This window comes from Mya arenaria, chromosome 13 (genome assembly GCF_026914265.1).
Source record: "Mya arenaria isolate MELC-2E11 chromosome 13, ASM2691426v1".
NCBI lineage: Eukaryota > Metazoa > Mollusca > Bivalvia > Myida > Myidae > Mya > Mya arenaria.
Genome location: NC_069134.1, coordinates 55,439,695 through 55,463,343, shown reverse-complemented (window position 1 = coordinate 55,463,343; position 23,649 = coordinate 55,439,695). Strand labels below are relative to the sequence as shown.

The 23,649-nt window shown below is 32.4% G+C and overlaps 1 protein-coding gene across 1 annotated transcript; it reads left to right on the top strand.

Annotated features, from left to right (window-relative positions):
• The first annotated feature begins 1,824 nt into the window (after positions 1–1,824).
• LOC128215395 (QRFP-like peptide receptor) lies at positions 1,825–21,494 on the top strand. Its single transcript, XM_052922081.1, has 6 exons — positions 1,825–1,924; positions 9,621–9,812; positions 11,109–11,217; positions 15,532–15,655; positions 19,176–19,212; positions 21,447–21,494. The coding sequence occupies exons 1-6, from the start codon at positions 1,898–1,900 to the stop codon at positions 21,492–21,494; spliced, it is 537 nt and encodes a 178-aa protein (XP_052778041.1). The 5' UTR covers positions 1,825–1,897.
• The last annotated feature ends 2,155 nt before the right edge of the window (positions 21,495–23,649 follow it).

The window sequence follows — 23,649 nt, the reverse complement described above, 5'->3', positions numbered from 1 at the left end:
ACGTCAGTGTATGCTTAATACTACAATATATTTAATTAAGGCATATGTTTGATGTTTAATAAAATAAGTTACGCACATAATTAAAGAAGTTATTGTCAACACTATAAATGTTTTATTCGGATGCAATCGTTTAAGGGCTATAGAAACCTTTATGTTGCCGAAACATTTTGCAACCTAGTAGAACCGTTCGACAGTCTCGGCTACACTATAAATGAAATCGAATAGCACACTCATTTGTTGGTTATAATCATAACGCAAACATTTCCATGAAACAAAAATATCCAGCGCTTCTTTTTAGTGCACATTTTACTTTTGTTTATTCATCAACATTTTTTTTTATATTATCTTAGTTATTTTTCAACACCTATATTTGTAAGAGACAGATTATAAAAAAGCTTCATATTACAAAATAGGTACTCAGTCTTGATTTTCTGGAATCAGTGTGTAAAGGTAAAGCTCGTTACATAGTACTGAGTGGTTGTTTTACAATATTGGTTTACAAGTCTGTAGCAACTATACTTATACTTATGGTCGATTGTTCAACCCTTCCTTTGGGTTTGTGTCTAGACATTGGTTGAACAAAAATAAATCCAGAAAAAAAGATTCTTAGAATGAAATCGACCTTATCAGGACAAGTAAAAAAAACCGAGTCCAATCTAACGAAGCCAATGAAAATAAGTCAATGAAGTAGCAGGCTTTAATTTGATAACAACAAACCATTTTTGCTCTGAATACGGTATGAATGTTTTTTATTCGTCTTACTGCTGACAATGTTCGCAAAACCGGAAACGGAAGTTTTGTGAATTACTTGCTTGTAAATTCCAATTCCAAAGTATCTGGATATTTAATAATGACTTTATTATTGAATTACGGACACCCCTACGGGGGTTTACGAATATTTTGTGGTGTTAATGTTTTCTTTTTGAAACAGTCAAGTTTCAGATAAAGGTGCACAATATAGGTTGATGTATTTATATATTCTATTTTATTTTTTTGCATAAAATCACATTTACTCTTTTGACTTAAATGATGAAAAGAAAAAAAGCATATGACTTGTAATTATTTTTTGCATCTTGTTTATTGTTTTTCTTTTTTTATGTAACCCTTTGAAATTGAACAAAAAACTCGTGTGTAGAAATTGCAAACAGTCGTTTAGTATTTAATGGCAGAAAGAATTTGCAAGCATTTGTCTTTCTTGCAAACCGTATCCTACTTGCAGTGTGCGTGTGTTCCAACAATTCTTTCCCTATAAAACCGGATGCAGAGTTGCTCGTTCTAGGCCATATACAGCTTGGCACGTTATTGGCTAACAGGAATATCGTGTTATGGGGATTGAATAAAAAGCGAAACAAGTTGATGGATATCCTAATTTACAAGACGTAGTCAATGGTTAGACAGATGGAAAGGCAATAAAAATGAAATAAAATAAATTGCTACGAATTAAATAGGATTGTATTTTTAGGAATGTGTGAAACAAGTTGAGGGTGTATCATGTCAACAAATTAATATTTATTTGACCATGGAACCATCAAATTCGACAAATTTAAGTTTGAACAATTCCTGTGAAGATATATATTTAAACAATAATTATATTGACATGCAGGCAAAAAATGAAATTGTAAACATTACCGATGAACAGCTTTTGAAGCTTGTTAAAGCATTTATATATCCAAAAGTACAACACTGGATCTTTTTGACATTATTTCTTGTTGTGTTTGTGGTTGGAATGACGGGTAACATTTTAGTATGTTACTCTGTATTGTGCAGTAGATCACTGAAGACTGTTACAAACATTTTTCTAGTCAACCTTGCCGTTGCAGACTTTCTGGTAATTTTGATATGCCTTCCGGCGACCGTCGTGTCAGATGTCATACAGTCGTGGTTCCTAGGGATCATTATGTGCAAGTTATCCGTGTATCTTCAGGTAAAGGTTTATGTTACAATTTTGTTGAGATTTATTTAAGGTAACTTGTTTCATCTTTGCTGTGACTTATTGATAAAAAAATGTTGCAACTTCAGTGCGATTTATCTATAGTTTCAATAAAATGTCTTGAAATTTCAGCCTATTTTTGAAATATGTATGAATATTTTCAAATTTGGTCATGTACGCCTGTGAAAATTGATATTCAGAAAGTTATTTGAAAATTCTTAAAAGTCATTTTAGTTATTTTTTGTGCAATCACAACATCTAAATAAATATAAATATGTCAAAGACAAATGGGTAATAAGAATATAATTTTTATAATACCACCTATTTTTAGTATATCATAGAGCTGTTTTATTTACCTCAATTGACTTTATTAATAAAAACACAACAACATATTTTTTGTGTAAATATAAAGAGTATATACTGTAATACTTTTTAATATTTGGGCGTATTTTTTTAATTTTGGGATATATGGCCACGTAGCTATTACACTAATCAAATATTTTCGGAGAGGAAAAGCACACATATATATGCATGTGCACTTTCTGTACTTGCAAATTTTACTGCATACCGATAAGGCATATGCGCTGAATTTGTCCGTTCTGGAAAACTCCTTTTGGCACTCCTAGATATATATTATAAGGGCATACGATGTTTTTGGTATAAAATACAACATAAGAAATCCGTCAAAAGGTTTCACTTGACCTTATAAACGCTTAAACCATCATCTTGTATATCACAAATAATCCTGAGATTAAACATTACCAGTATTTAAGTTGATTTTAAAGAGCCTTTCTAATCTCATATATACGTAGGAGACGTCGAAAGTAGTTTCGTTATGTGTTGTGAAGAACATTCCAGGAGATGTATCTTAGTAAAATATATATCAAGTGTGAAGCCCCTGTACGCGATCATTTTTCGGCACACATTACATCTACACAGATCGTCAATCTTTCACGTGATCAAGAAGAGGTTCAAGATCCTTGTCATCCCGAGTGTTATATCATTTCAAGCAGCGTTTCTATTTAAAGGGGCTAGACACCAGATGTTACAATTGCAAGAAAAAATACAGTGTCAAAACTTACATAAAAATGGTATCGGTTTGTAGAACGTATTAAATCTTAATTACTGATGTATCACCGCGCTAAAGACACATATTTTTTTCGATATTGTTTGCATATTTTTCCAATTCGAAAATTTACAGGGTCTGTCTACAACGTACAACCATGGTGATTTAAAAAAAAAACGTCAGTAAAGGTACTTATTACGTATCTTTCACATGCCAGATATACACAACGTAAACTGGGAAACCATTATCCGATACTTTTTAAATGAGTTAACTAAGGCTTTGACATCGACACAATATTTTTATCATGAAACATGATGTATATTCGGCACCATACTAGCTCGCATTCTGTGCTTGTTTTGTGGAAACAATGTATTTGCCGATTTCGGTGTGTGGACATATTTGGCCAGTGTATGGTTGTTGATGTTTAATCGACGCAATTTTATACGATAGTTATTTTACCTTTTCTTCTCTTTTTTGCTTATATTTCTACTGATGCAAATACATTCTCCTGGCTGTTGGTTCAGGAACAGCCGTCTGGAGGCCAATCTGGGTTTCCTGTCTATTATTTACCGGTTCAAGTGTGTTTTAGCAGGAAATCACGTACATATTCTTTTCCCTGCGATGAATTTCCACGCTTTAACGAGCCTTCTGTGTTTTCCTATGTGCTTTGTATCTGAAAATCGTGAGCTTTGTAGAAGCAAAAATATCACCAAAGTATTTTCAATCATTTACATCATGTGATGTGGTAAGCTAAAAACATGCGGAGAAGGTGATCAAAGTTTATATGGAAATGTTTTTAAACATTTACTAATATCAATTCATCTGTGTTTTGAAAAGTCATGTATTTGGGTTGTACTTTCTCACTTCATTCTCATTTATATTTAATCTTTCATTTGCTAAAGGAACATTGAAACGACGATCACTTAAGTATTATATGTTTATAAAACTTTTTATATGTCTCAATTTAATAATCATTGATAAAATAACAATGAAATCGTGAACTCATAGAGATATACTCTTTAATAATATTTGCGAATGTTGTACTGTGTCATTGCAGTTTCCATCGATATGAATATAAAAGTAATACAACAAAGATCTTCTCAAAATATGTTTTATACATTAAATAATTTTTTTGTACAGCTGATGTTGTAACAACAATTAGCCAATTTACCTAGTAAATGATGTTATGTTAAAAAATAAAAGTATTTTTTATGACGGAAAATAAAGTGTCAGTTAAGCGTGCAAGCATATAAAAAAACTTGTCAGGGTTGTTTATGTTTCCTTTGATGACGTATATATGTCCGTAAGAATTTAGTCCTTTGTTAATATGCTGCGACATGTTAGGTTAAGCGCTCACGAAGTCGTTAAACCCCGATGTGTTCTTACTAAGTGTTCAGTGATGGTACTAAAACAGTTACTCCGGCATTTACCGATAACGACATTTTGATAATTGTTTCATTTGATTATTTGCAGCTGACGTTGGACGTGTCTTGCTTGGCCTTGTACCATGTTTTTAACAGGAATTTTACGCTAAACCCTTTAACTACTTACTAAATTATGCATTTATGGAGATTAAGAAATACTGATAACAACATTGTAACGGTGTTTTTAAAAGCTAAAAACGCAAAAATATTTTAGGTATTTACTATGTATTAAGGTAAATATACCGTCTTCACCTTCCTTCAAATTAAACTCTATATCTTTTATAAAAAAACATTGTTTTTCGACATTTATTAATTATTTTTGGTATATTAAAACAGTTGTATTAATTCTGGTATATCTTATTTGGAAGTAAGAGTTCATCTTTAAGATGAAAAAGTACTCAGTTAAATCGCTCAGCTTTTATTTATACTAAACTCATATGCTTTTGTATCATCTTATTAATGCGTAATTGATATTACCTTTCCTTTTGTGCATCTACCAAGTGTTAAACTATAGTGTCCTCCTTAAAGGCAGGACGGCTTAGCTTATACTAACGAATGAAGAAAATCGATAATATTCTTTTTTAAGTAAACTACATGTGCATGAGATCGTATATAACGAACATATTTCAATGAGAAGGGAAAGAATTTGTTTAGTTTGCCTGAACATGCTAATGCTTTATTTTTGCAAGTATGTTGGTATATTGATATAATCATATATTTTTTATACAAAATTCAAATCAGCTCAACGTATGCTCCTTCTCTTTCAAACAAGTTTGCCTTGACTTTGATTAATCCATCGTTTTAGAAAAACTCCCAAACATAATGTCAATCACAGTCGATTTTGGATTACTTCCGCGGTTATACTCAATTCAAAATAACGTTGTAAATATTAAAGAGCGGGTCGACGGAATCAGAGTAAATCCAGAGATGGAAGCAATTTTGCTTTAATAAAGAATGTTAAGTGGCAGCAATGGTAAGTGGAACAGTGTCAATGACTGCTACGAAACGGCTTAAAAGGTTTTCTATTTACAAGATTTCCGCAGGACCGGATAAAATAAGGGTTTATAAATGTGAAATTGGAAACGGGATTCATCCCTGTCCGATCTCTTACTCGTTCTAATTTAATCGAATGATAACACAATTACAGGAAATAACATCGTGTAGGACACGTAGCTTATTTCATGGCCAGAAATGTCAGTATTTAACTGTCCACCATTACATGTCCTGTTGGCATTTTGCCCTTTGTAAAGTTTCGTTTAAAAGTGACAAATGCTAATCTGGAATATTTATAAAGTTATCACAAAAAGCTTATTGTATATAGACATTATGCATTAACAAACACACACGCACAATTGCTATATAATCAAAGTAAAGATATATTGTATTACCTCAAATGTATATATCATATCATAATAGTAGCGTTGTATGCAGAAATGTAGTCCATGCAAAAAACAATAGAATGGTTAATCAATATTAATTCAACACAAAATAGTATCGATGTTAATATATACAATGATCTTAGACATCCTAAAGATACTTGGCTTTGACCTAAACAATAAGTGACGGAAAATCGTCTGCGATTGATCCAATATGATATCAAAACAAAATAGTCATGTTGCGATATTAAACATATACATGTGCTTGTTAATGTAAAACCTGTGCTTAAAACAAAATTGGAATGTATATTATAATAGTTAAAGCGATAGACTCAAATCTTAATATGCAACATTTTTCATTTACACTTTGTTGAAGTATTTTTTTTATTTACGCTAATGAACAAACACGATACAGCATCAAGCAGATACACATATAAAGTACATCTGTAAATCGAGGCTTAAGTTAATTATTTTTTTTTAAAAGCACGATTAACACTTTAAAAAAATGAAGAGCATTGATTGTTAACAATAGAGCTCTTATTATAGAGAGGTTTTGTCACTGAAACAAGTCTGACTTTTTCAAACGAATCCCATATTGACGGGAGCGGGGTAGCTTACTGACTCTTACATGAGCACTCATGATTTTCGTTTTCATTTCTACAACACAATTCCAATTAACCAGTGTAAGTACTATTGCCGTCAGGTACACACATTCTATTATGTCTTGAAATCAGATCGTTACCTTCGAAAGAACATTAAAAGGGTAGAACAATTAAGACGAACACGGTAACATATACGGCGTGATATGTTGTGAACCACTATCACATTTGACACTTTATGCACTCATTTTTCAAATATGATTGGAATTTTTACTAAATCAAACATCAATTAAATATGGAATTATATATTAACGAGTGTAACTGGAAGTCCAGAAACTATGAGAAAAAAGAAAAACGACACTTGGCTGCATGATATCGTCTTTGGTGGCTTATATATATTAAATAATGCTATCAAGCAATGTTTGGTGCTCGGGGCCTCATATAATCTTTGGTGACATTTGAAAGCGTGTTCTATACTTAAAAATATAAATGTCAAAATATGTCCGGACTACACATAATCAATTAAATAATTGGAGTTTGGATTATCGCTTTTTGGTATCATTTTAAAGCAATTTTTTATACGGGTTACACACGTGTTAGGAAGACAATGTCTAAAAGAAATACATTTTTTAATATGATGTTTAAGTTTGTGTTATTGCTTGGTGAATTATGTTATTTTGGTGTCATTTGAAAGCAAGTTCTATACTTAAATATATATATTTGTAAAGAATATGTCCGGAAATACATTTTTTGAAATAAGTTAACTGAGTTAGAATGATATGGGCATCATTTTCATATCATTTGATATGATTGTTCCTAAGTTTAATTGAAATAGGACTAGAAATGGACAATGTTGTAATAGTCACACGCCCAAGTCTTTTGTCCAATATTATTTCGGTATATTTTCTACATAGTCCTTTACTACTCATTAAACACTTTCAGAAATAAACAATTATACAATCGGGTTATTACACATTATAATACCTATGATATAACTTAATACGTTTTTTTTATATCGTAAATGTAGTTGTTTTTTTATCCAGTCCAATAACTGCAAACCTGGTTTTCGCAACTTTTGCCTTTTTTGTTTAAGAATTGAGGCGCCTGAACTTCTACGAGCACGCAATTTGTCAACGACAAATTTACATCTAGAATTTAAAATATGTCCAAAGATGTGTAGAAGGATTAGATGCTTTGATGCCATTTGAGTCCTCGTTCGGTTGAAACACTGAATATATGCTTTATTGGCCAAATCAACTTGCAATTACAGAGGCACAGGCGGAGCAACAGTTCCAACTCTTATAAGATACGAAACAGTCATTCAAAGACAGCCATCTGACAAGGCTCGCTTACATAAATTCAATGTTTAAAATAGTGTCTTCAAATAGTCCAATAATAACTGCAACCTTGTACAAAACAGAAGGAAATACAATCTGAAAATCGATTTCATAATAACAATTCTAAGATGCTGTCGAATATTTTTAGAGATATTAAAACGAAATAAATTGAAAGCCATATACCAAGTCAATTTATATAAAAATGAACTAGGGACAATAATTGGAGTTATATAAGATGTTAAGATGAATACAGTTTCATTTTAATGATAAGGTTGGCTTTGAGATAATTGCGCAAAGCGTATAAGGTTTCACTTCCATTATAGTTTTATCATTTCAGCGAAGTCGCGTTCCGTTAAAAGTTCCCATCTTTCTAATATTGAACAAGCCATTCCTTAACTGGTAATACACGTTAAGTTCCTTCTCACGATCTGTAAACATGTTTTCTAAAAAGTTAGCCTAATTTGGGAATCACTGAGGATTTACCAATAGCATATACTATCAGAAGAAGTACTTTATTTGCATAATATATACTGTATTTAAATATTGTTGTATTAAAATAATGATTTAACTCCCATCTGTTTGTACAGTATATTTGATTTAACAAATATAAACATATTGATTTAAAAATATTTTTGTTTCAAAGGATATTGCATACAATATTTATAAAAAAATTCGTATAGTTTTATTCAAATTATTATTATTATTATTATTATTATTATTATTATTATTATTATTATTTTTATTATTATTATTATTATTATTATTATTATTATTATTATTATTTAAATTATTATTATTATTATTATTATTATTATTATTATTATTATTATTTTTATTTTTATTATTATTATTATTTCTATTATCATTATTTTTTTATTATTATCATTATTATTATTATTATTATTATTATTATTATTATTATTATTATTATTATTATTATTATTATAAACGCGATAGAATATTTCATGATATAAAGAAAGGTCTCTTTATGAATTGAAATACTTCCGTTTTACCTAAACAAGTTTTGGCTCTCTTGTTTGAGTCACTGTAGAGGCTCAAGGAAAAACTTCAAAACTCAACACTTTACAAGTTTAAATGATTTGAGGATAATTATACTAACTGAGCATCATCAATCTTTACACTATCGAAGTCTGTAGTTGTCAGGATTTGTCGGGATCATCAAGACTAAGGTTTAGATTCTCAATTGATTTAAACCCTCCGGAACGTAAGGTTCGCTAGAAGGACTAGTAGGTGCAATTCAGCAAAGATATATACTTTAACAAGAATTCGCACGCTTTAACCCTTATTCAATGTATACAGATGGACGCATTCACTTTTGAACGTCTTATAGATTCGTCGGAATTATATTAGACCGTTTTATATTTCAGTTCGAAATTATTTCAAGCAAACACTATAATCATTTTTACTAATTGCCTGCGTCGCTTGTAAGAGTCAGCAAATTATTATAATTCTAAAAGTTCTCCAAATTATAATCGATGTAATTCATGCTTCAGTAAAGCTGTTTAATAGAACAGACATTTCTGATAATGACTTAGTCTACTAAATTCATTATTAATATCTGCTGATTATTGTAGAAGTTCAATGTTCGTTATCAAGACTAACGAGTTAGCACGATATAAACGTTCTCTAATTTTCAAATTAGTATTGTTGTTGTTGCTGTTGTGTTTCAGATTGCATGTATGTGACATGCGTCATTGACGTCGTTAATTATAAATATTTTACGAAACAAAGTTTATAGCAATCCCTTTTTCAGCACAAAGTTGTTGTTTTTTATGTGTAGTCATAATTTTACCGTGTAAGCGAACGATGCTTTTGTTTCTACAAGCTTGATGCCCCCGATAAAACACACGTTATTCTGTATTTTCAGCGCGTATCCGTGTTTGTGTCAGTGCTGACGTTGACGTCTATCTCTGTAGAGCGCTACCTGGCGATCTGTCATCCGCTACGCCACCATGGATCGTATTTCAAGACGAAACCAATCATAGCAGTGATTTGGATCGTTTCTCTCGCCACGCCATCGGTGGATTTTTACAACATGATCCTAGTGCATGACAGTGAGGTACGCTTTTCTTCCAGGACTAATGTTCTTCTGTCTTTTTACTTTGCGCAAAGCAGTTTGTGGCGGCTTCAATATATCGCCCCTACCGAGACAATTATAACTGCCAATTGTTGTGGTCTTCTTAAAGTCATTTTTGATCAAGGATCAGTAAAATTGAATACCGACTAAAGGCCTAATCTAACCCTTTTATGAAAGCTCCCGTTCCGAAAAAAATAAAACAAAATATTATAACGATATATTGATATATCAACATATTTATGGGTACAACACAAAGCTAATTATTGGTCCTAATCTTTATTCACCTCTGGTGCATGTTAATTTCAATCACATGGCAAATCAATAAATATTGATCAGTGAATTCATAGCTAGTGCATATCCTTCTCTCTGAACTCAACCCTTAATGGCTATTGGCCAATAAACAATACACAGTACACAGTACTCATGAAGTTTGGCCCCCAATAAATATTGATCACTGAAATCACAACCGGTACACCCAAATTTCAATGGACACAGTCATAAGTGGCAATTTTCCGATAAACAAAAATAAAAACGGACATACAGGATCTGTTTAGCTGGCTCCGATTTCTTCTTAAGCTAAACATGCATAGTACATAGCTTATTTCAACTTAATTTTGATAACTGAAAAATGATTTAATAAGATAATTTTAAAGTTAAATAAAAAACTGTTAAAGAGGTACTACGGAAATAATTAGAAAGTGAGATTAGCCTTATCCTTTTATAGGTTTCGAGAAATTGGGGCCTTGTGATTAACGAGTCCCGATAGGTCTGAGGTAGAGCGTTCGCCTCGGTTGCTGAATGGCGCGGGTTCGCGTCAAAAACTTTAAAAAGATTATTTTTACAAACAGCTAGGCTATCGCACATTGGACTGTTGTATCAGACTCAGTTTGTTCTCGAGCTGACTGTACGTTTAGGTAATTTCTATCTCATGCCGCGTGGGGCATTTAAAACACAATATTGATCGTGTAAGGGTCAAAGGGAGGTGAAAACATACTGAAGCCAACAGGCGTAATCAGACCGTGATACACAAATACAATAACAATAGGAATAAACAAGCAATACTTTTTTCAAACTATGCTCAACGTGATCGCCTGAAAGAATATTCCAATAAAACTGTATTGTAGTATTTGAATGCCAATATGGTATAAATAATGTAATAATAATCATATATCCCAATATTTAGCTATACGGAGTCTGCATATTGCAATATATTGTGATTTGTTGTTATAAGATAATTGAAGTTTATTTATGTCTCTAATGTCTTTCTTTATTGGACAGATTCCAGAAAGTCTGCGACCATGGCTGACAGTGTGCGGGCCACGGGACGAGACTCTCGAGATGGAGTTTAACATGGTCCTGGTCGTCGTCTTCTTCTTAATTCCGTTGGGTATTATGTCATATACATATGTAAAGATCGCCGTTTGTCTCTGGTCATCAACATCGACGCACAACACAGTGTCCCAAAGTGAGTATTATAGGCCGCCAAGTTCATTTAAGGTTTTGCATTGACGCTTCAAGGGTAAATCGACATTTTGAGCGGAGTATTCAAGTTCGCTTGAATGTCCCCGAAATGAATTTCAATTCTTGTAAGTGAAGGTTTCTAAACACTTATTGTAAGCACAGTTTTTCTTAAAATCATTACAAAAAGGGTTATGTTTTACAAACGAAGGGGAAATACGCGTTGTGTGAAAATCCTCCACTTTTGAACAGCTTCGCACAAGTCGAAAAGTCATTGTGTGTTCGCACAAGGGAAAGACAATTAAATTAAAATGCTATCAAACGAGTTTATACCATTCAAGTAGGTAAAACATTTAATGCATTTTGATAGTATACCTTACGTTATTTCAAGACAGTCCGACTGTTCTTTTTTGATAAGTTTACTATATGACTATATATATATATATTTATTTTAAAAAGTACATCAACTCGAGTTGTATTTCTGCCACCTTCATTCTTCACGGTGATGGATAAACTTACTCACAAATTAAATATAGTCTTCGAGCGTCAGCCAAGTCGGATAAAAAGCAAACAACAGTGTGCTGCAAATTCGTTTTTTCCATCATTTCCATTCATGTGCTTGAAAATCAACAAGTATATCCGAATTTATTTAGAACGGATCACTTACACTCTTTTCTGTACATGGTTTAAACATTACAATTCAGTTAAATAACAGTGAACTCGTATAAAGTAGAACAACACTCGGCCCTGGCCGCGAAACTGAAAATCGCCGAGTCATGAAAATAATTAGGGAAATTTACTAACATATTGTTTGCAGATTTTAAACTTCAATCTTATTTGTCAAATGTTAATATTGTAAAATATAGGACTGCTTTAACGAGAATAAGAGTATCTGCATATAGATTAGAAATAGAATCCGGTAGATGGCACAAACCAGTAGCAATACCACACTGTGATATAAAATGTCTTGCATGTTATTTACTTGAAGACAATTTCATTTTATTCTTGAATGTCAACTGTATAAAGAACTAAGAAAGTAATACTTGAAAACATATTATTATACTGCACCGAATATACCTAAATTTATTGCATTATTTAAATCGCAAAATTTAACTGTAAACAGAAACCTTGTCATTTATGTGTATACGGCAATGTAATTGAGAGAAAGATACTTATTGTATTACGGGTAATTTTATTTATTAACATTAACTACTTCACGCTTAAATGTAACTTTATTGATGATATATCATTTGGTCGCATGATTTGATGTATTTATAATTTTGATCAGTTTCTTATATGAATGTATTGGACTTTGACTATGTTTAGAAACATGTTTCGTAATATATTATGTATACGCATGGGCATTTTTGTCTAGATGAAGCGTGCATAATTGCATAATGATTGGTCACCCAAATTACTACGCCGGGCATTCGTCGGGGGGAGGGGGTATTCATGCGAAAATGAACGTCGCATCAGTTGTACATAAAAAAACCTAGAGAGGGTAAATATTTAAAAAAAGACATATAGATACTTCAACGTGAGAAATGGGTGAAGCATCATAAAATGCAAAATACAGTTCTTAATCTTTTACCATAAGCAAGAAATCGAGTATTTTGGCTGACAAATCAAATATCTATTTTTAGAAATTAGTTTTGGTACTTAAACATACAATTTATTAGTTTATTGGTACAAGTGAGTGCATAAACATGATGTAGTACTTCTATACTAAAATTAGAACTCGGAATGCTTTTGAAAGCGAAATTTGTTTTATTTTTGTCGCTTCATTATGCAACTTTACTACTGATAATAATACCAATTGTACAGCACAAAAATGTACCATTAAGTTGCATTTAATAGATTTATATAAGCCTTTATGATAAGTTAGGAATGAATGCCATCAAAACAATAAGATTTCCTCACAGAATTGCAATAACGAATATCATTTTTATCGTAATAACCATACCTTTATGACCTATACGTCCAAAAATTGCCTCATGTTACACATATGACATTCCGAAGCTATGACAATTAAGCAACTAAAGTCTATAGAGCATGAGTGTATTCAGTAGTGCTCTAAACAGTCAATAAAGTCAAAGACGTATGATCACATGATTGACTTGAAGTGGAAAATTGAATACAACACAATTACTATTAACATAATTATACACTCTTAATACTCAGGAAAGCGAAATCTTCTGCAAACGATGGCATTATGAACTCGTACACAGTAAATCATGTATAATTATAACAATGTGTAGTTTATAACATAGTCATTCGACACTCGCTAACAATGAATATGAACACATTTCCCAGCATTGTGTTATTTTTTTTTTGTATTACGTTGTCTTAAATAGTATATGTAGCATTGTCTCTACAAAATTTAGGATGACATATAGGAGTGGTCGCTTAAAACATATTTAATTATTGTTTTTTTTTTTGCAGTTTAACAAATAGTTAATAAAATGTTTAACATAATTGATTTTCGCTAAATACAAATAATCTCAGCCGACAATTATTTGAAGTCACTTTGAACAGAAAAGGCAAAAGTAGTTTTTGTAGCGAATACGTCATTGGTCAATTACAGTAATACGTGCTTAACTATTGTCATCAAGAAAATATCTCAGAATCCGTATTGTCTTCAATATGTCAGGAAATCGGACACTCTTCAGTTCATTTATATGATAATGTCATCAGCCTTACACTAACCCCAATTCCAACAACAACTTGGCTCTAGCAGATCAGAGGGAGGGCAGCAGGCGCGCATACCTTCTTGAGTTGAAAGAATCGCACTTATAAAATATTCCTAAAAAGTAAACTAATGAAGAAATTTACTAGACACGCGATATCAATCTGTTTCTTGTTCTACTTTATCGACATGCTTGTACTGAATGCGAAGAATTATATTAAAACATTGGTCGTATAACTATGACATTATGCTTATATCAAAGCAACACCATGAGGCTTAAAATCACGAGAATATTTGTTATTCTCTTTTCTACTAAAGCCTGTCTGAATGACAAATGTACCATTAAATGTAAGCTTATAAAAAATGGAAATTTGACAATGTATTTTGCTCAGAACATTTTCTTTTTTCTTTTAAACCGAGTCTGAGATACAATGGTACCATTACGAATATGAATTTTTTTATACATTTTTTGCGAATTTGCCCACCTATTTTGTAAACGCCATTCTCATTATTAACTGCGTCATGAATACGTTTGTGAATAAAAGTCTTGTGCGAACAAATCTGCACATACAAGCAATCCAATTACAAAGACGGTCTTCGGTGGTCATTAATTTGTCTTTGCCAATACTCATAGACCATTGAGAAGCAATATTTCAACCTGCGTGACGGACCAATTGTGAATGATAAAGGACGTGATGTTTATCTACAGTCAGTTGGTTTCGTGACACTGAAAACGGATTACTTTTTTTTATTTCATGTACGTACATGAAGTATTATGCCATAATAAACTCGACCGGTTCTTTATATTTATATAAACTATGTATGTATATTATAGTTCTGTTTCAATATATTTTATGAAAACAGTTAAGTATTTAAAGCATTCGAAGAAAGACTCAGTATACATGGATGTTTGTAAACCAGTTATTGCATAATTGCGATCAGATGTCGGCTAAGAAAGGGAACCTATTACCATGTTTAAGGTGATTTATCGCGTTTTTAATATTTATGTTTTTATAAATCAAATGGAAGATTTATGCCGTGGATGGGGATAGTTTATCTGGTTTGGCTACGGTATTTATCGAGAGAATTCATCGTTTCGGCTCTCCCGCTATATAACTTTGTTTATCCACGGCACTATCCTATTATTTTCTAATTTATCTATACACATGCCTGACGTGGCGCTAATAACAGACTTCCAAATAAAACGCGTTTAGTTCGTATAAAGAAGGGGGTACAATTATCCCTCAGTTCAGATTGAAATAAGACAGTTCAAGTAATTTAACGTCAAATTCTGTTTTTATGTTCTCGTACCAAAACGAGGGAAAGGTTGGGGTGGGTTATATCTCATTTAAGGGTTACAGTACGAGTTGACAAGAGAATTTCTACTCCTTTTAGATACCGCGTACTGTCAATACATTAACAACTTCATTTCATTATCGGGTACTTGAAAGTGGGATGAATGTTTGGTTCATTTGAGGTTTACAGTACGAATCGACAATATATAATTAAGTCCACTTGAATATCGCGTACAAAATAGGGGGTTATGTCTCATTTCAGATTTACAGTACGAGTCGGCAATAGAGCATCTACAAGTCCGACGCAGGACAGCTAAGATGCTGATTGTTGTCGTCATCACGTTTGGACTCTGTTATCTTCCAATTTATGTTTTAAATATTGCCAGGTAAGGTCAATTCAATTGCAGAAATCCAAACACCAAATAAGCTAGTTCTCTGAAACCTTCATTAATATCATATTTTGTTCATGTCAATTATGGTATCATTTTGAAAGGTATCTTGTAGGTTATTATAAAGATGTTAAATAAATGACAAAAAGGTTTAGTAATCATAGTTAACAGACGTGTAAGCTTTTTGTGGATGCCAAGATAGCCTCCAAGGTACCAACTATCAACACTAGTGCTGAAAATGAACACCACATGACACTAGTAACCAATACCTTATTCTTTACCACAAAAAGCTCTTGATTTTAAACCAACATAATGAGCTTAGGGGATTGTACTACTGTGGTTTAACGGTGTTAACGATTACCTTAAACGTAAACGCATATCCCGTCAATATCCAATGAAACGCCTACGATATGCGAACTTGATATAATTGACAGGTATACCAATGTCCTAGATGGTCTGAGAGGAAACCGAGTCGCCGTTCTGTGTATGTACTGGACTGCCCGATTCCTATGTTATTTCAACAGTGCCATAAATCCGGTTATATATAACTTCATGAGCGGTAAGTTCATTTTATAACTACTTGGATTTGTAGTAGTCTAGATCGGTTTTAGAACCTATTGATCCATCCACATGTCAGTCATTCAACCCACGTCTGTAAGTTTATCTATGCGAAAATGCTAGCCTAATCTGCATTAAAAAAACAAGTTAGCCATTTACTTTTTAATTTATCACAAATATTCACCATATTTGTTCAATGTGTCACGTTCAACACCAACGTCTTAACTCGTAGTTACTCACTCTTATTTGTGTATTAAACTATTGTCAGTCACCTCTACTACAGTAGTTAATCAATTCTCATGCAATTTAAATCAGCTTTCTCTGTTCTTGCAAGTATATTTGTTTATGTTTATAAAAACAGAAATACATAGCAAATTGAATAAGGCATTTTCAACTATCTCATTAACAGATTAGAAAATCTGATAGCAAAAACTGTCAACTAAAATGATAGCTTTTTTTTATGTTAATATACCCTGAACAATTATAATATCAATAGGCATTATTAAAAAAATAAAGACGAAAAATGTTTCGAATTTCAAAACAAAAGTCGTGATAAAATACACCCAAACTTAAAATGCGTTTATGTATTCATAGCCCTCTCTATTTATTATCTGTCATCAAAGTCGTAATGTATATGATCCCCATCTGTTGAACAAGAGTACCCGTTGGAATCCTGCCACCTACGAAATTGTTATCATTTAATAGGCCTTTTATCGGTTGTTTTGATGTAAGCAAATATTAAACTTTTCATAATAAGGTTATAAGTTTAAGCTTGAACTTATTTTTTCAACTGTTTTGTTTTCTGATATCATTTTGTATCATTATATTTGAAAAAAAATAATATCTAAAGTTATAAGGCTCAATTGTTAAAATGGCAAAATCTAGATTAGATTAAATCGCTGCTTAGATTCTTTTTCTTGTAATTTCATATAGCAAGAATTTCGGTCGAACTAAACATATTTCTGCACACTTGTTATAATTCATCTAACAATTCTGGCACGTTCTACTCGCATCAGTGCTGACTTAGACTATTTTATCTCTGGATCAGTAAAAACAATTCCAAAACTATTAGCTTTCATTTTCATGATATTCTGTAAAACTGGTACGTTAATATAACATTAAACGACTTCTGGAAGTCGCCCTGTGATGAACAAAAATAACAAAAGCTAATGATTTTGCCGTCGACGAATGAAAACAGACGGTCAGCTATGACCCTATGCTTGGATTTGAACTGTTTTCCAAGATTATAGTCGAACATTTAAGACAAACGTGCATGATAAATCTTGTTTTCGATATTTCAGTGAAGTTTCGAAAGCAATTTAAGACGGCTTGTAACGGCTGCTATGTCCATTTGCGGTGCTGTTGTTGTTGCTTCAAAAAGTCGAGACGATGTAAGTATCAATTTACCAACCGTTAATAGGAAAGGAAATTGATTAATCTTATCAGTACAATATAACTCCATTTAAATAAAAAAAATATATATATTCAGCTAACAAAATCTTATATATTGGCTTCCATTAAGTACCACGTTTAATCGTTAAGCCGTGCGGTCATATATTTGAACCGAAATTTCGTACCGCATGCAGAAAAATGGCTTTGCTAGGTCCACCCTTCTTAATCATTTATAATTTACAAAATTCGTTCCTACTATGCCATAACACCCATACCGCGACTTTATATTATATTCGAAATAAGCATAGTAATATTTTAGCCTAGGTCTTTGTCGAGTGTAATAAACGTGTGTTGGGTTTGTGGTAGCACAGCGGTGTAAGGTGGATACGGCCCATTTGACTACCGGTGAACTTACGTACGCTAGCGTAGAACGCGTATGTAGGCACGTTAATGTCATTTTTACATCGCCGATTGTCTGGTTCAAGTTGACTGAAAGAAACCAGGAAGAATAATTACGAAAATATGATCTGTGCCACCTCATTATATGCATACTTTTTGTTAAACCTACATACGCGTTCTACGCTAACGTACGTCAGGTATAGAATTAATGAAAGCAGCTCTGTACTACTCAAGTGGCCAGTAAGCTCTGAATTAACCTATGGTACTCAACGTGCACGACATAGGTTTTCTATGGGTGTTTCGATATCCTCCGAAAAATAAAATCACACGCTCGCACAACATCATGCCAACGAGATTTATTCTAACTTATTATAACTCACATGACAATAATTGTAAAATAGTTAAAATTAGCAAAAATAACCAACATGGAAGGTTTAGTGGATAATGCTTGTTATAGTGTCCAGAATTCATTTTCAATTCAAACACACGCCGCATCTTCTACACATACGTCCCATCCTTATTGAAAACGTAATGTATTGGTGATTACATATTTTCGGATAAATAACATTCTTTGCTAACATGACTCGCTTGTTATTTCATAATCATTATGTTAAAACAAACCATCAGAGTGTTGAATATGTACATACTTTCTAAAAAGAGAAGAAAAAAAAACGAAATATGCATATTACTGTAAAAAAGTATTTTTAGATATGTTTCGTAAACGCAAGCAGAACTTTATAATTGAGATATTCTCTTTTTATTTAGCTATATCTACAAGAGCAAAACGTAAAACATATTACATTAGAGTTCATATATTATCACGTACAATAAGAATATCTAATTAATCTATTTTTTATAATAATAGTTTGTCCAATAGTGATAGTTCACACATATACAATATCAATGATTCTGAAGGCCGAAACTAGCAAGCCTTTCATAGTCCATAAGAATTTAGAAAATATGTTTTAACTGATCCATATTATAACGTGATTTTTCAGCATGTTTGGAACCACTTTTGTTAAGTTGTAACATGGAAAGTTTAAACGATTAAACGATTAATCGTTGAACTTATTGAAAGTCGATAGGTGATTTCATTGACTGGAAAAGAAGGTTACAATCTAAGGTGGGTATGTGTCAACGTATAATAACTTTTCTTTTTCTGTTTCAGATCACCGGAATTCAACGCACGTGCCAACGTTGAAAAGGTGAGCTGTGTTAAAAACATTAGAAATTAAAACACCATGATTAAACTACGTTTTAGATACTTATAACAAGACCTGTCAGGGTACACATTACCCTACAAATTTGACATAATTACGATAAAAACTCATTTTCAACCGGCGTGTTTATGGAAGGCGAGTTATTTTATTTCCCCAGTGTTAGGAAACGATGTTATCAAGAATCCTATGAAACAATTTATTTCGTTGTGAAATCTTTGTAGTTTTTTATTTAACAATTTGCCTCAGTTATGCCGAAACCATCTTAAATAACACAATTGAAAAAAATCGATAATTGACGTTAAAAAGGCACTTTGAATGCTGCTATTTAGTTAAACATGTAATTCCGTAGTGTTTTAATTTATAATATTACCATCGTTCCAGTTCAATGTATCAACGTCAAAAAACGATATGGCCAAGGTAAAAGTATTTCATTCTGATATGCACTGATTGATTGAAGCTTTTATGAGAGCTTTGAATTATCTTTTTTTCTGTGATGTTTACACAATTATATCATTGTTTGTTAATCATTTTTAATGACTTTGTATTGCTTGTCCATAATTACGTTTCTAATCAATTATATATTAGCTACATTCGGCGAAGTGCAATCCCCGCGGCATTAGCTTAGAGTTTAAAAATAGAAGAATTAGTAAATTGCATCGGAATCAATTGTTTGAATGACTTGTTCAATCATTAAATGGCCTAAAGTTTATCGCTCTTCACCATTCTAAGATTTATAGCTTCACTCTGTTTGCACATGGAGTTCCATGTGACATGGCGCATGTGCGTACTCGTCTTTTCGTTTACTTAAGTTGACTCGCTAAAACGTTGCAAAAGAGTTACGAAAGTCTAATAAATATGACCAATGATATTTTGTTAGTCGGTAGATCAGGGAATTAACCATTTCTTGTAAATTGCGCAAGATCCACGAAATGGCATGTGCATGAGCTCTACACATTCCCTTGACTAGTAAGTTCCACTCTAGCACCATAACTACAATTCCCTTCCTATACGCTCTGCCGCTCAATCGTATATTTATAAAGTCAAAACAACCACGTCCGATCATAAAAGTTTTATTGTAAGCAATTATTTATTTCTTAGTTGCCAGATAATTTGTTCTATTAAACGAGAGACAAGCTGACTCTGAGATATTAATCTGGCAGACTGCCTGAACTCGGTCCGTAGATTAAACCCGATTACATTCTCTCAGAGTTTAACTATTTGCAGAATAAAACCCACCTCTAACCAGAGACAGACTCAGACTCTGACTCTAAACTAACTTCCTTTTTCTCTCTATCAAGCTCCGGATAAGTGTTTTATACTTTCCAATTGACCCCAATTGCAGTTGACCATTCAGAACTGTTTCCTAACTACCCCTTAATAGTTTAACGATATCATGTGATACATTTAACCTCACGTGACAATAATCACATATTTTACTGGCTATCGCAACAAGAAAAAGCTTGTCAATCAATAGTTTCAGTGACGTAAAATTCAACTAGACCAAACCCCTTTAATAGGATTATAGTAAACAAGGTAATTATACTAATTTCTGGACAGTACTTAAAATAGCCATTAGCGGTTGACCTTAGCCGTAGCCGATTGATCTTCCCTGGTACTAAGTAACGTATGAGTTTTTCAAAAGGCAGGTTCTTTGATAATTATTATTCAAGTCTTCGGGCCATTCTTAGCATATGCTTAAGCGATTGACTGTTCCATATATTCTCAGAATATCTAATCGACACCTGCCGGTAACGGTAATGAAGCTCCAATGAAATTAACGCTATGACATTTTGACCACTTAGTAGCTAAAAATAGGAATGATGACCTAAACATAGATTAATTAATATTGGCGAGCGTCATTGTGGCCTCAATCATCGTTTTCGTTGCAATGCCTAAATATTTGGCTCATGTCGCATGTTTTGATTAGTTTCTTAACAAATCTATCATTCTTTAGGAATTATTAATTTATTTTGGAATAATTATAAAAAAGACAACAAAAATACTTAGTGCTGAAGACTAAGTATGGTAAAGCAAATGAGATAAAGCCTTCCATTAAACAGCCTTGATTCAGAGGTGTTAATATATGTTCACATATCCTATGGTTCCGACGTTTGACCATGTTTAGATATGATTGCGTTATATTTTACCTTATATATTCTTTATAATAATGGGTGGGTTTATATAACTTTGATTTCAAGGGGTATTTATTTTCATTTCAGCACGTTTCCATCAACAAGGACCAATCATTTCCGCATGACATTCCGTAACGAATCCGGGAGCCCCGCATCAGTAGGGAAAGTCTCCTACTGAGATGCGTATCCAGTCATTTTAAAGCCATGTCCTTTTAACTCTTTAATACACAGTTTAAGTTGTGAAGGGACACGGCAGGGTCAACCACAGTACAGCCAATGTACCAGTGCAGACCTTTAATAACTTATCAAAACAACGTTTCCTGCTTGTCATGTGTTAACTGTACCACATTCACACTATATGTACACGCCATCAATTTTGAAGTTTCATAATTATTTGTGTAATTATTAATATGGGTTAAACAGGACAGTTTATCCATTTTGAAACTTAATATAACGTTTATTAACACTAATTATAGTATTTTAATTGTTAATTTACATTATCCTTGGTGTCAGAATGGATAAACTGTCCTGTGAACCACATACTAACTACTTGTTTGTGTTAAAATTCGTTTATGTAACAACAAAGTCCACGCCAACTATCTCCATGGTATATCGTAACCGTCAAAGGACAAACATTGTTCACAGTTCGGGCCTAAAGTCAACATACTTTATAAACTGAATCATCGACAAAATGTATGACGTGTGCGCATGGAACATAATCACAGAAGGTTACGCCCTTTTTTCTTCATTATGTTGAAACGAGTGCGTCGCCACGTGGGATAAAGAATACCCTCTATTAGGCAATCTCAAACTACGAACACTTTCCTTGAATCGAAAAAAATCTACACTTAATTGAAAAGGCTTTTTAGTTGTGAAACTTTTACTTATTGTGTAACTTAAAGATAGTTGAAGTGTTAATGTTATTTCAAAGATATATACTATTGACTTATATATAAACAATGTCTTGAGTGTTAAACTGAATACCAGAAACGTATTCGTTTTGAACAATAAAACAAAAAGAAACTAACCAACAACAAAGGTCTAACATCAAGTAACACTATGTTTTCAAGTAGCATATATAGTGAATGAAACATTGAAATATTAGTATTTTGTTGTTTTTGATGAACATTTTCATTGTATTTATATGTTATTGTTTTGTTACTAACTTAAAATGAAATTGAATAGTTTTTGTTAAATGTGTGTGTATGTTTTAATTTCAAATCAGCTTTAACTAAATTGTTTTTGATTCAAAAATATACTTATAACAAGAAGTTCATATGTATGTGTATGGCGGATTTATTGAACATTTACTAAAAAACCGGTGACGTGTGTTTGGAATCTGTGTAAATGCTTATTATTGTGGGTTAATCTTCTCAACAAGCCCACGACAGAACATCATCATATCAGGCACTTTGGTTAAATATCTATCGATTCACAAATCAAATTTAATTTTTTGATTGCAAAATGAAAAGCGGCCTGTCTTAACTGACCAATTACATTCTCATTTTCGATGAAGATATAAAAATTGCTTACGAAATATTAATATGAAAAAGTGATCGTACTATACCTGCATTGATAAGAAGGCCCCTTTATGAATTTATTTCGAATGACTTAACTTAAATATATTAGAAAACAGATGGAAGTTATATTGTGCAATAAATGTAGAAATAAATGACTCATTATTACGTTGATTTCAAAAGAAGATGTCATTCAAGAGAGGCCTCAAACTTTGAATTATTATCCTTACATGTAATATGAGTAGTCTTTCCCTTGTGAGCAAATTTGTCACTTGAGTTCTAGGAAGATGAGTTAAGTTAATAGATTTAAAGTCTGACGTCTTCTTATAATAGCACAACACAATTATTAGTTTCGCTAAAACTGCGGAGCATCAGCAAAATTATAAAAAAAAAAAAATCCAAAACGATCAGAAAAATAAAAAAGCAAGGTGCATGACTGAACGGTGATTGTACTGAATAGCTATACTTGTCGCCGAACGATCCCAGGTGAAGTCAGTACGGTCAATGAGTTCTAAGAGAATCGACTTATGAGAGGCTGTTAATTTATTGATATTTAATTAATAAGCATGCAACTGATCCTATGTAGCCAATTTGTTAGATATTCTTAGGCAAACAGAGTTTTCAAATTCGAATCCTTTGAGTTCATTCTGTCTTTCTTTGTTAAATTTGCTGGCAAGGTTAGTTTTTAATTTAAATCATAACACTTGTCTAGTGACTGTTTTAAGCTATTTTCAGTCTTTTTAACAACATAGATAACAATTAGGGCACGTTTG